The 13,606-nt window shown below is 34.1% G+C and overlaps 2 protein-coding genes across 2 annotated transcripts; one reads left to right on the top strand and one right to left on the bottom strand.

The window, feature by feature from the left end:
* Window positions 1-5,107: 5,107 nt before the first annotated feature.
* LOC103448538 (kinesin-like protein KIN-14N) lies at window positions 5,108-10,580 on the top strand. The gene is made up of 16 exons (XM_008387803.4): window positions 5,108-5,985; window positions 6,147-6,291; window positions 6,369-6,478; window positions 6,562-6,681; window positions 6,790-6,972; window positions 7,321-7,530; window positions 7,619-7,693; window positions 7,825-7,971; window positions 8,041-8,179; window positions 8,269-8,378; window positions 8,874-9,035; window positions 9,159-9,373; window positions 9,618-9,699; window positions 9,821-9,925; window positions 10,011-10,115; window positions 10,206-10,580. Exons 1-16 carry the CDS (start codon window positions 5,794-5,796, stop codon window positions 10,383-10,385), a joined length of 2,280 nt encoding a protein of 759 aa, XP_008386025.2. The 5' UTR covers window positions 5,108-5,793; the 3' UTR covers window positions 10,386-10,580.
* Window positions 10,581-10,675: 95 nt separating this feature from the next.
* LOC103448539 (photosynthetic NDH subunit of lumenal location 3, chloroplastic) lies at window positions 10,676-12,094 on the bottom strand. Its single transcript, XM_008387804.4, has 3 exons — window positions 11,381-12,094; window positions 11,011-11,297; window positions 10,676-10,932 (listed from the first exon to the last, which is right to left on the bottom strand). Exons 1-3 carry the CDS (start codon window positions 11,655-11,657, stop codon window positions 10,834-10,836), a joined length of 663 nt encoding a protein of 220 aa, XP_008386026.2. The 5' UTR covers window positions 11,658-12,094; the 3' UTR covers window positions 10,676-10,833.
* Between the last annotated feature and the right edge of the window lie 1,512 nt (window positions 12,095-13,606).

Genomic DNA, 13,606 nt, shown 5'->3' with positions numbered 1-13,606 from the left:
ATATAATGTGTGTTTATTTAAGTATTCAACAAGTCTCTTACAATTTATTGAAGAAAAAAATGCAAAATGAAAGTTATATATTTTCTTCTAAGTGAGTCGCAACTTAGGCCGGTGCCTAGGTGGGTCTGGGCGGGCTATGCAGGTGTCTCAGCAGGTCTAGGCGTCATTTTTTAATTTTCAAACGTTTGAGCATTCATTGGGACGGTGACCACTGCTTAGTGTCTAAGAGGAGTCTAGGCGGCGTTAGGCAGAAATTTTTCGAACAGTGATAGAGATTCCTATTTTAAGAAATCTAACCTAGCAGTTCTCTTGAATCTTTGATTGAAAAATGTATGATTTGTTCATCTCGTGCAGGCGGACACTCCAAAGTAATCCAAAAATCATGGTACACCGTACAACGCACAAGCTTGAAGACCATGATTTGTAAACAAGTTTTGTATGGTTGATCAGTTCATTGGAGTTTGCAGCCGCCCAAGCATTTAGAAATTATTTATTTATTTTATTTAATCCTTGGATAATTGGATTAGGGTTCGACTTGGCATTCACAAAAGAATAAACACTTGCCAACAACAATAAGAGACAAATATTAGGTCTATAAGAAAATAGATAAAAATTTGGTTAACTACAATTTACACTTTTCAGGTGTGAGATGGTTTTAAGATGAATTACAAAGTCTTAATTTTCTCACATTGCACTATAAGTTTTTAAATTAATGAGTTTTTGGTCAGTAGTGCAAATATGACTTACATGTCAACCCATATACGAATTTCTCATTCACCATGTCATCAACTTACAAAAAATAGAACTATCAATTATGCGGAAAATGTAAGCTGATACAATTTCAAATGTTCAATACTTTATGTTGTAATATGAAATTAAAGCTATATGTCTTATTTCAAAAACTAATTCAAATTTCAAGGGTGTGTTTTATATAAATGATTGAGGAATTATATACACTATATCTTCTTCTTTGTGACAAAAAGAAAAATATGCATAGTTGATAATACAAACCAGACGGCTTAATTAAATCTAACTTAATCTAATTAGATGCGTTTATTTTTGGTACACACACACATATATATATTGCTAATAGTGGCAAACTACACATGCAAATTTGGTCCCCAGCAATTATAACGACATTTTATTGTTAATCTTTGTTACGTTATGTTGAAGTAGGTTGTTGCTCCCTTGGTCAATTTTTTTTACTTGAATTATACTAATTAAGACACAGGAAATAGGGTACTTTATGTTTAAGAATTAAGATATATCACCATTGTTCATTAACGTTTACTAATTAGTAAATAATCAATCATATAAATTTAATTCTTTACTATTTGGCCACGTGCACGCAATTGACCATTGACAAAGCAAGTTAGATCGCGTGAATGCTTACTAATTATTAAGTTGCATACCATATTTATTCATTCTCTTCTTTATTCATGATTTCCCTTTATTTAGAGTAAGTAATTTAACATGCAATATATTCTTTTTCAGCACAAAATGCATTCTTTTGAAACAAGCCAAACCATACCTAGATAATTATTAGTTGTTATTGAGAAATGAATGGAACAAATAAGCTCTTAAATAAATTTATAAGATTTTTGAGGCTTTTTTTCCCTCTTGAAAATGAGAAGAAAAGAGAAAGAACGTATAGAACCTCAGATACAAGGGGAAAAAAAATCTTAAATTTGATCAATTGAACATAATTTGAATTTTGACCAATGGGTTCATTCTTTACTAATTAAGATCGATCGATATATTGAACCTAACACTTAAATAAATCTCATAATCTCCAAAGTCTATATGTGTATCTATTTTAAAATCTGACTGATGTGCACGGTGCACCGGCATGACATTATGATGCCTTAGTGTGTTTAGTGATTACATTTTACTTAATTAATTAAAAAGGCAAGCTATGAACATCAAAATTGACAGAAAGAACATAATTAGCTATTTATTCCATTTGGTAAAGTCACTAATCCATATTTAATCAGCAGCTTCTAAGCAAGAAAAGTCATCATGAATCATGATAGCGCATATATCACCTTGAAATATAATATCTTTTTCTTTTAATTAATCATTATATAAAACATAAGCATAGCATGCACGTTTGGCATATTATCTTTAGAGAGAGATCTAGTTTACGGGATAAGTCTTTAAGTACTAGGTAGTCTGATTTTATATTCATTAGATTGGCAAATAAGTAAAAATATTGTTTTCACAATTCAAACTTGATCATTCATTTCCCGTATTATTGAAGAAAATCTGCTAATTTATGAGCGTAACTTGATTATATAGAATGAGTTTACTAGCATCATCATGATATCTCAACTAAATAATGCAATGTATTATTGGAACCGAGTCATTACAGTAGCAATATATCCATAAAACACATGATATTATATTTATTGGCCAAACATCATAATGATGGTAAACACATGATATTATATTATTGAATTGGTACGCCACAATGACGACAAAATGAAACGATGACTATTAAAGAAGCTTCCAGAAAAGGACCATATAATTATCATCAGAAAGTGACCGACGAGAATGCAGCTGAGCACCAAGAAACGAAAAAGCAATATTACCAACACAGCTAATTGCACCACACCACCATGCATGATGGGAACTTGTCTCCCTTTGTTTGTTACAAAAGAAAACTGGTAGAAAAGCCGTTCCGGGAAAAATTATAAAAGTGAAATACTTGACCTTCATTTGACGCAAGGGAAAAGGATATATACGGTTTTCTAAATTCTTAAGGTTTTATCTGGGTGGAAAGTCGGGGAGCCAGAGCTGGCCTTTGGTTGCTTCAGCTACATCAAAAGAGATCATCACATATTAATATATACACACACACACACATATGTATACATATATATATATATATATATTTATATATGGTTGCCAACAGTATGACAATTACTATAAGAAATTAAGAAATTAGTTGCACCAAATGTCTCTTTAATCTAAGAATTATCATCTAAAGTTGAATTATTGGGTTAATTATTAATGATTGTTTGTGTTTTAAATTTGATGAAGGATACATACTACATAATCATTATATGTAGGTCTCCTAACTGTACCTATAGCTCAATTCCCTACCAAACCATGATGCAGAAATATAAGTTAGTCCAAGTTACTAATATTTTTTGTTGAGATAATTTTTACAATGCGCGAGAGTTATAATAAAGAGGATAAAAATGTGCCCAGTGAGGGAGGCTGACTCGAAACTTGACCTCCAATTTTTTCTTGTTTTTTTTTTGGTTGAATTGGACGGTTTTGAATCTTTAACCTAACATACTCACATACATCCTCACCACTAGGAGTACTTTAGTGACTTACAAAATACAGTCTTTCAATAGAACGTCCAAAATAAAGTCAAGTAACACCTCAAACGACTCAATACAATCTACAATAGAAAAAGCATACTTAATCAAGCTAATCAGAGCTTATTTGGAAGTACTTTTAAAATATCCGATAAATAATATTATGAGTGTTCATTCAAATATCCGACAATTTATTGAATAAATAAAATGAAAAATAGAAGTTATCTAATTTTCGTCTAAGTAAGAGTGGTGACCTAGGTGGTCTAGGTGGGTGGCTAGACAGATTTAAGCGTCCTTTCTCATTTTTTAAACACATAGGATTAATCGTAGTGGTGACTAACCACCTATTGCCTAAATGGAACGTAAACTACCCTAGATAGGGTCTTTTAGAATACTAATGTACACACTATACATGTCACTTTTCGTCCTTTGGTCAACAAATTTAACAAGGAGAAAACTTGATATAGGTCCCATTTTTTTTTAGGAAGTTTTAATGAAAAGCTCGCGGTATTGTTCACTTTAACAAAAAACCACATTTTTAAACTAAAAAGTCAAACCTGTCACTATTCACTTTATCCTTTATTTTGTCCTTATCGTTAAAACTCAAAATTTTCAAGTCATTTTCATTAGTTTTTTTTAAAGCTAATATTAGGAATAGTCTAGTTTATTAAAATAAGTCTGATTCCTTGATTTTAGAATTATTTTATTATTAATAATTCTCTCTTTAATGATAAGATTTACTATAATAATTAAATTTCTTTATAATTATCTCTCTAATTATATATATATATATATATATATATTTTTTTTTTTGTTATTTCTTATTCTCCTTCATGCTGTACACCTCCAATTCATAGGTGTTAGGTTACCACCCCTCATCTCTCATTCTCATTAATTGAAACCTTATTCCTTTTTCATTTTTGATCAAGGTCTGTTGACTTTTCTTGATGTCATTATTTGAATATTAAATTATTTTACAAGTCATTATATGTCAATTTAAAATTGAAAAATTATTAATCATTTTCAAATATAATCTTTTTAGTTTTTTTTTCTTCATATATTTCTATTTATAATTTGTATCCATTTTTTTTTAATTTATACCAATATTCTTTTTAGTTCTAACTTGTACCCATCATTTTGAATTTTAATATGTACCCATATTTTCAATTTAATTTGTACCCATAGTTTTGAATTTTAATATGTACCCTTATTTTACATTTAATTTGTACCAATATTTTTTATGAACGTACCCATACTAATTATATGTGTTTATTTTATATTTTAAAATATATCAATAGTTATTACATGTACTATATTAATAACTATGTGGGTACATTTTTTTTTTTTGTTGCTAGAACTATGTGAAGAACAAATTTGATTTTTAAGTAATTGTTATATTTGTAATAATATTATTTGGATTTGTTTAAATTTCATAATTTGTGGAATATTGAATGCATAAATGCATGAGTTAAATCCTTAAATGATGCTAGGGACTTTGATCAAACTATTTAAACAAATAAAGTTTCATTCTAACAATTAGATTAATTAGAGATCTGAACCAAAATGACCCATAAAAAAGGGGAACTTTAACGAAAAGTTCATGGTACTGTTCACTTTAACGAAAAACCACATTTTAACACTAAAAAGTCAATATTGATACTATTCACTTTACCCTTTATTTTGTCCTTATCGTTAAAACTCAAAGTTTTCAATTCCTTTTCATTAGTTTTTCTTAAAAAAAAAAAAAGTACATGAAACCAAAAAATCAAATTGGGCGCCTGGTACCACAATTCAAAAACATTCAAATACCAACGACCAACGGCAGTGAAACCAAACCTTACCCATTCCAACAAGCAACAGCCAATGAATAAATGAAATAATCACTACAAAAATAGAAATTGTACTGTTTTTTTTTTTTAAATTTAATAAAAAAAATGTAAAGATTTGTTTTCCCTGAGAAACAACAAACGCATAAAGATTGCACATAAATTTTGCTGTCTCTGGGTTTCTTGCTTGTAGATCAATGATCATCCATCTTCCTGCTCGTTGAAGCAACGGCTGAGATTTCACTGTTAGCTTTGAATGCAATCCATGGCCCCACACAGCTTCACTTTCTGAACTCTCTCTCTGCTTATTCAAATTGTTTTCAAGAGAGAGATTTAGTAGTCTTCATTTCCCACAAGATACAATACAACCCCATCCCATTTGTTTTTCATATATGGGTTCTTGGAATCCGCGCTTCAATTTGTTTACTTGGTGGATTTTTCCTTCTGGGTTTCAGCAGAAAGAGAGCTAGGGCACCCAATTTCACACTCACGAAACGTTTGGATCACTTTTCACTTTTGGGTTGCTTATGTTTTCACCGTTCTTTTCTGGGTTGTTCTTGAGGATGGTTGCTTTTTTTCTTGCAAGTGTTGGGTTGGTGAGATGAAGTATTGAAGTGGGTGTCTGAAAAGTGGCGAAAATGGTGGGCACTGCGCAAAATTGGAGGGTCCGGCACGCGTTCTCGGTGGTGAACGGGGGCCAAGACATGGGTCCGAGCAGCGCTCCGGCGAGTAATGCCGGTTCTGAGAGCGGTGGTATTGAGTTTACCAGAGAGGATGTTGACGCATTATTGAATGAGAGACCCAAAAGGAAGGACAGATTCAGTCTCAAGGTCTGAGCTTTCACTTCTTAATTTTATTTATTATTATTAATTTTGTTTGCTCTCTGAAATTTGAATGTATGATTTTTTGAATTTTATTTGGATTAGTTTACCTGAGATGGGTTTTGGGTATTTCTCAACGTTATGGAATTTTATGTTAATTGATTATATAGGAAAAATGTGAGACACTGAGTGAGTATGTTAAAAGGCTGAAACTTTGCATAAAGTGGTTCCAAGAGCTTGAGGAAAGCTACTTATTAGAGCACGAGAAGTTAGAGAATGATGTACAAGTGTCAAAGCTGCAACGCGATGAAATGGGTATGAATAACATCTTTTGTGTGTTTGAATTCTCAATGAAGTTGTTTACTAGAGTAATTATGTTTGTTTGATTGTAGGGATCTTACTGGAAAACAAGGAAGAAGAATTGAATTCAATTATTGTGGAGCTCAGGAAAAACTATGCTTCTTTACAAGAGAAATTTACGAAAGAAGAGTTGGATAAGATGGTAAGTAGGTGGGTTTGATGTTCATTGTGGATGAGTTTGATTAATTTCTGTAGATTATTCAATGTTTGAAATATGTCTATCAGGCTGCAATGGAATCTCTCTCTAGGGAAAGAGAGGCTAGACGTGAAATTGAGCGATCACAAAATTCCCTCTCAGATGAGCACGCGAGAGTTCAAAGAGAGCTTTCAAGTGCTACTCAGAAGGTAAAGTAGAATATGCATTCCCTTCCTTCTTTTGCTTCCATGTTGACTGGTATGGAGTTTCCTTACAAATGCTTTAATCTGAAAATTGTTCTTTTGGGAGCTCTGCAGATAACTTCACTGAATGATATGTACAAACGATTGCAAGAATACATTGCAAGCTTGCAGCAGTACAACAGTAAACTGCACAACGACCTCTCTACAGTTGAGGAAGACTTTAAGCGCGTAGAGAAGGAAAAAGTTAGTATGGTGGAGAACCTGAGCATGTTAAGGGGTCAGCTTTCAGTGTCCAGAGTGAGTTTCTTATCTTGAATTGTTTCTATTTGCATAAGGAATTTCTCTTATTATACATCTACAAATCTGACTTCCGTGTTCTCCTAAGTAGGCATCTATTGAAAATTCTATATAGGGTGGTGTTAGTTGTATGTTGTATGATTCACATTATGATCAAATATTCTTGAAAATGTTCATACCTTGATCTGTAGTTCTGACTTTTGTGTCTACAGTGCATTTTAGATGGGTAGGAAGTGGGTCAAATAGTATGAAATTTAAAGTTTGGGTTTCCCCTTCCCGTGTTTTCTTTCAAATTTTTGTTTCTGAAAATGAACTGTTTCAAACTTTCATTTGATGGATGACATACAGCAAACTCAAGATGATGCTATAAAGCAGAGGGATGCTTTGGTAAATGAAGTTGCATCCCTTAGGATGGAGTTGCAACAAGTGAGAGGTGATCGGGATCGACATAAACTCCAAGTGCAGACCCTAACAGCTGAATATACAACGTACAAAGAATCCACCGAGAAATCTAGTTTTGAGCTTGATGACCTCAGATCAAAATACACCGTACTGGAGGTCATTTATATAATTCTTTCTGGTAGTTCTGTGCGTTTTGTTTCTGATAGCGTTTGTTAACATACTATAGTGGTGGGGTATTCTTCAGGTAAGATGTCTGTCTCAGAGTGACCAGATAAGGACATTGAAGGACCAACTAATGATTGCAGAGGAGAAAGTACAGGTGATAATATCTGGTTCTTTTGTGATTCAGAATAATACGGGTTATCAACATTGTTGTTGTGGAATGCAATGTTGAACCACTTATTCATCATGTTGATTGAACTTGCTAAGTATGGATATGTTTTCTTCTAGATGTCCGACTTATCTACAATGGAAACAAGAACTGAATATGAAGGGCAAAAGAAACTTATTAGTGAGTTACAGACTCGCCTGGCAGATGCAGAATTCAAACTTATTGAAGGAGAAATGTTGCGTAAAAAGTTGCACAACACTATCTTGGTAAATCTTTTGCCTCAACTTTTTTATCTTTACCTTTGCTTTCAGCTTATAAATTCTCTCATTCTATAGGAACTAAAAGGGAACATCCGTGTATTCTGTCGAGTGCGACCTTTGTTGGCGGATGAAGACTTAAGCACTGAAGGGAAGGTCATCTCTTATCCAACATCAATGGATGCTCTTGGACGGGGCATTGATTTAGTGCAACCTGGTATGTTAAGCAATGGTAGATAGCTTTCTCTTTTAGGATGTCCTAGTCTCTGTTATTCAAACTCACATATTGCCTGTATTTGTCATCAGGGCAAAAACATTCTTTCACATTTGACAAAGTTTTTATGCCTGAAATATCACAAGAAGATGTGTTTGAAGACATTTCACAGCTTGTACAAAGTGCTCTTGATGGTTATAAGGTGATTAAAAGTTTGTTATCTTGTTTAAGCTACCATTTTCATTTCATACAAAGCAATGCCTTTATCGTTTAGTTTTCTCAATTCCTTTCCAACTTTGTCTTATTAGTTTCGGTAGGAAAGCTTTAAATTCGTAGCAACATTTAACTTTGTATGCATGTAATCTATATGCTTCATCTATGATCGTTAAAAAAAATTTCATTCAATATGTGAAGATAGATGCATCCTGTATATTTGTTAGAATGTTATCACATTTTTGTTTCCTTTTTTACAAATTGATAACCTGATGTATTGGCAGTGCAATATATGAAGGTATCTGGTGCATAAGCTTGCATGTATGTGCTTTTGCATCTTTCGGAATTAGGAGTGTATATTGTATTTGGTTAGGAATTTTGTAACATGCATATTCTTTTGCATTCACTTTATTGGTTTTTTATATATCCCTTCATCGTTTGAATTGTGCACTCTTAGCCTGATGGTAGTGGCTTCTTGTTTCAGGTTTGCATTTTTGCCTATGGTCAGACAGGATCAGGGAAAACCTATACAATGATGGGGCAGCCAGGAGATCCAGACCAAAAAGGATTGATTCCTCGTTCATTAGAACAAATTTTTAAAACCAGACAATCTCTTCAACCACAAGGTTGGAAATATGAGATGCAGGTGAGGGGAATCTCTCTCTCTCTCTCTATCACACACACACAATTAGTTTAGTTCTGTGAATGCATCAAATGAATATATTCATTTCAGATGTAATTTTCTTTTTTGTTTGACAAATATGTGTAGGTGTCGATGTTGGAAATATATAATGAAACTATTCGTGATCTGTTAGCACCCAATCGATCATCTTCAGATATGTTGCGAGAAAATGGTATTGGTGGAAAGCAATATACAATCAAACATGATGCAAATGGGAACACTCATGTCTCTGATCTTACCATTGTGGATGTGCGCACTGCTAAAGAGGTCTCATATCTCTTAGAACGGGCTGCACATAGCAGGTTTCTATATCTAACTATCGACTCCTGTTTTTTTGTCGGAGAAATGTGGTTGTCTAAATACAACATATAACTAGTCTTCCAATGCATGTTTCTGTATCTTTTTAACTTTCCCCAGCAGTACTAATGCTTAACAGTGGGGATCTAACTCTAACTCGATGAAAAATGGAATTGCTGATTTTGTTTAAAGGATGAAAATTGCTATTGAAGAAAGGCGCTTACTTATCTTCTACTTTGTTCCTTTCAGGTCTGTAGGCAAAACTCAAATGAACGAGCAATCTTCAAGAAGCCATTTTGTTTTCACACTACGAATATCTGGCGTTAATGAGGTAAGCAACATCCATTTTCTCTGCAGATACTCTTCTGTATGCAAAAAATAATTTTTTGGCTTCATCTTTTTATATTTTTGTTATTGTGCTTACTTTTCTGAACTTACCATCTCATCTTAAGAGCACTGAACAACAAGTACAAGGTGTCCTGAATCTTATTGATCTTGCTGGGAGTGAACGACTTTCCAAGAGTGGGTCAACGGGGGACCGACTGAAAGAAACTCAGGTATTTTATGAAAACCTTCGTAGTCTATTTTGTTTATATGTTTCTTATTTTTCGTTTACAGAAATCATTTTTCCCCTGAAATCAGGCCATCAACAAAAGTCTCTCATGTTTAAGCGACGTAATATTTGCCTTGGCAAAGAAGGAGGACCACGTACCGTTTAGGAACTCAAAGCTTACATATCTTCTTCAGGTTGTTTACTTGTTTAAGTTTATTTTTAAAACGTCCCATCATATCTTCTTGAAAGGTAAAATTCTAAAACTCTTGTGAAATTTCGACCAGCCATGTCTCGGAGGAGACTCAAAGACATTGATGTTCGTAAACATTTCTCCCGATCCATCCTCAGCAGGTGAATCACTCTGTTCGCTTCGCTTTGCTTCACGGGTAAATGCTTGTGATATTGGGGTTCCACGACGTCAGACCAACATGCGGCCTCCAGATTCACGTATAAGCTATGGTTGATCTTTGATCGAAGATTTCTTTTTTGATTTAAAGTAACCAGTGGTTTGTATTATGTTCCAGTAGTATCATGAAGCGAAATTTGAGAGTGGTTCTAACGTAGGCTTATCTGTATAGTGAAGAAATAGGGCGCGTATCGGTACACTCGGAAAATTCTCTATTCAACTAGTGATTTGATTGAGCTTCATTTCTCAGTAATTTTTCCTTCTGAGTGTTCTGTAGTAATGCTTGATTGCTTGTTGTATGTCGATGACATAAAACTGACTAGAAGCGGAAAACAGAGTCCGTGTTCATAGTCATAATCTCGAAAACTCATAACTCAACCATCATGTACAAGTTCTATGCATTTACATTTGCAGATTCAGTTTGACATAGTATGAACTTACACATCGGTACAAATAAATTTGCAGTTGGACTAATTTGCTCCATCAGATGAACAGATTTTAAGAATTCACACCATTCGATCCATGACCTCTTGGAGAATAACTGTTGTGTCTTTATAGTATGTTTCTGTCTGAAGCAGGTCGCGCTGCTTCACGGCACCATCAAGCTGTTGACATATTGGAAAAGAATTTAAACATTTCTCCAGCGGCAAACAATCTGAATTAAGTGTTCATTTTAACGTTACCTTTTCGACCGTGTCAAATAATCTGTTAGCAAGATCAGTAAGGGGCTGTTTCTCATCCACTGGAGCTGCAGAGATTACTCGATCGAAATCAAAGTACATGAAAGTGGATTTTAACCGCAGATACCTTCGAACATAGTTTAATGTATCTTTTGCAATCAAATCCGCCATTGCCAGAAGATCAAAAGCATATTTCTTAAGCCTGAACTTCCTCCCTTTCGTTCCAATATTTGCCATGTAGATTCCCCTTTTCAGAAAAGACCGCGTTCCCGTCTTCTCATTTGCAATTTCTGCATCAAAACACATGGTTGGAGTGAATGACAATACAGCAAATGTTGTAACACTAAACTGCTCTGTACCAAATTTAATTTACTGTTTTCAGCAGAAGGCACAGGCAGAGGGCCGTCGAGCCAGAACCCATTGCCCTCAGCAAGAGAGACACCGTTGCAGGAGTTGCCAACAAGTGCAATAGAGGCAAGGCCTAATGCAAGTCTTCTTGTAGTTTGTAGTGGCTGTTCCTGCAAACCATCACTTTTCTTGCTCATAAAGCAAATAATGCTCGCTTTCTTTCTGGTTGTTTGTACGCTCGGAAACCTTGGAATGACCGGCAGTGTTTCGGAGACTCCATTAAAGTTTTCCAGGTGAGACATTGCACAAGAATTGGCTGAGAAAATGGCAGTCTTGAGCAAACAGAGAGTGGGTTGGCAAGAACTTGAGCTATATCCTTGTGCAAATTGCACGTTTGCTACGGACCACCAGAAGGATATCCTCAGAAGAAGGGATAGTTTGGTAATTATACACAGCCCAATATATGCTTAAGCCCACATGGGCCCGTACCAGAAGATTACACAAACAAATTATTGGCATTACGATATCATCTACATTAAGGGATAGGGAAGTGTGATAAGATTTACAGTGGGTTAGTAGTAATGTGGTTCAAATTCATTTTTGGTGAGAATCGAACGTAAGACGTCTTACTTACATATAAATAAGAATGCTACTAAATTGTAATATTAAGTGGCAACATGACCATATTAGTAGACCATTGGTTACTTTATGTTTTTCGTTATTTTTGAAATATATATATATTTTTGTCATACTTAGTGAGTTCTGAGGGGGGGGGGGGGGAAGGGGAAAAGGGGCAGGAGAGTATCGAACTCAGGTGAGAATGACCACAAGGGACGAGGATCCTCTCTGGATTCTCTTTGTGGGGATCCGGAGGATCAATCAATCACGATCGTTTATCGTACATCGTACAATTAATTTTTGTTAGGTACTGTTTATATTTAATTTTAAATAAAAAAATTTAAAATAATTTCTAACCGAACGATGTACGATGAATGGACATAATTGATTGATTATTTGAATCTCCACAAATAGGATCCGGATGGGATCCTATTCCGACCACAAGGGTGGTTGACTTCGGAAGCGGATCCCCTCCGGGCTCAAATAAAATGAGCCTAAAGATCAAAGGATCTTGGCCCGTTGAAATTTGATCCAACGACTACAATTATTATAACTTTTAGAGGGCCCCCTCTGTTTGTAGCCGTGAGATCAAATTTCAACGGCTCAGATCCTTTGCTCAGGAGCCTCAGTTTATTTGGATCCGGAGAAGATTTGGTTCCATTGACTTCCATTATGGCACAAGTCCTTGAATTTTTTTAATTATGGGACGCGGATTTTGTCTGAGAAATGATTTTCACCAACCATTTTTCTTTTTCTTCACATTAATTTTTATCCTTTAATTTTTAGGAAAACTAATGAAAATAGCTTGAAAACTTTGAGTTTTAACGATAAAGACAAAATAAAAGGTAAAGTGAATAGTACCGTAATTGACTTTTTAGTGTAAAAATATGGTTTTTCGTTAAAGTGAATAATACCGAAAGCTTTTCATTAAAGTTCCTTAATTTTTTTGGCTTTATTTGATTTAACTGCCAAAAAGGAGAGAGAAGTGTATAGAGAGAAAAGATGATTCGTGAAAATCATTTCACTTTTATTACTTCATCTTCCCTTTCCATTTGCACACACATTTTAGCTTTGATCAAATGAAAAAGAGAAACTTTAACTTGGATTGTTTTCATAAAGGATGTCGCCATCCAAACACCTATTTTTACTTTTCATATACCTCTTTTAATTTTTTATTGTTGGATTGACTGAATTGAAGAAATCAATAGAAATAATTAAAAATGATGTATGAATAGCACTACATTTTCAAAAATTAGGAGGAGACCACTAAATGAAGAGCTACATAAGGCGAATATTTATTGTTTTTTTTCTTTTCTTGAAAATAATATGCAAATATACTCTATGGAGAAGATTCAAAGTTAATCGAGCCGGCAAATAGACTATGATGGCCAAGTGACCTACATTTTCGAAATTTTCTTTCAAAGATATCATCCAATATTTTGGATATATTTTCTTGTACCCTAATCTTGTGAATAAGGTTCAATGCATTATAATTTGACAAATACGTACAAGGGTTTAGGGTTATCCACTTATTATGTGCTTAAATTCTTTCAGCTAAACGATCCTGTTTTACTCAACTCTAAGTACAATACCGATGTAATGTGCCCATATATATTTCCAGAAAAATTGATTA

The sequence above is a fragment of the Malus domestica genome, chromosome 11 (assembly GCF_042453785.1).
Source record: "Malus domestica chromosome 11, GDT2T_hap1".
In the NCBI taxonomy this organism is placed as follows: domain Eukaryota; kingdom Viridiplantae; phylum Streptophyta; class Magnoliopsida; order Rosales; family Rosaceae; genus Malus; species Malus domestica.
Note: the sequence above shows the minus strand (reverse complement) of the source record. Positions and strands in the feature narration are given on the sequence as shown.

Bases quoted from the DNA above. Each gene is read 5' to 3' on its own strand.
- LOC103448538 (XM_008387803.4), top strand. From the start codon at position 5,794: ATGGTGGGCACTGCGCAAAATTGGAGGGTCCGGCACGCGTTCTCGGTG. The intron at 7,531-7,618 runs GTCATTTATATA...GGTATTCTTCAG, and splicing joins CAAAATACACCGTACTGGAG to GTAAGATGTCTGTCTCAGAG. The intron at 8,379-8,873 runs GTGATTAAAAGT...TTCTTGTTTCAG, and splicing joins GTGCTCTTGATGGTTATAAG to GTTTGCATTTTTGCCTATGG.
- LOC103448539 (XM_008387804.4), bottom strand. From the start codon at position 11,657: ATGTCTCACCTGGAAAACTTTAATGGAGTCTCCGAAACACTGCCGGTC. The intron at 11,298-11,380 runs GTAAATTAAATT...GTTTTGATGCAG, and splicing joins TGTGCCTTCTGCTGAAAACA to AAATTGCAAATGAGAAGACG. The intron at 10,933-11,010 runs GTAACGTTAAAA...ATATGTCAACAG, and splicing joins TATTTGACACGGTCGAAAAG to CTTGATGGTGCCGTGAAGCA.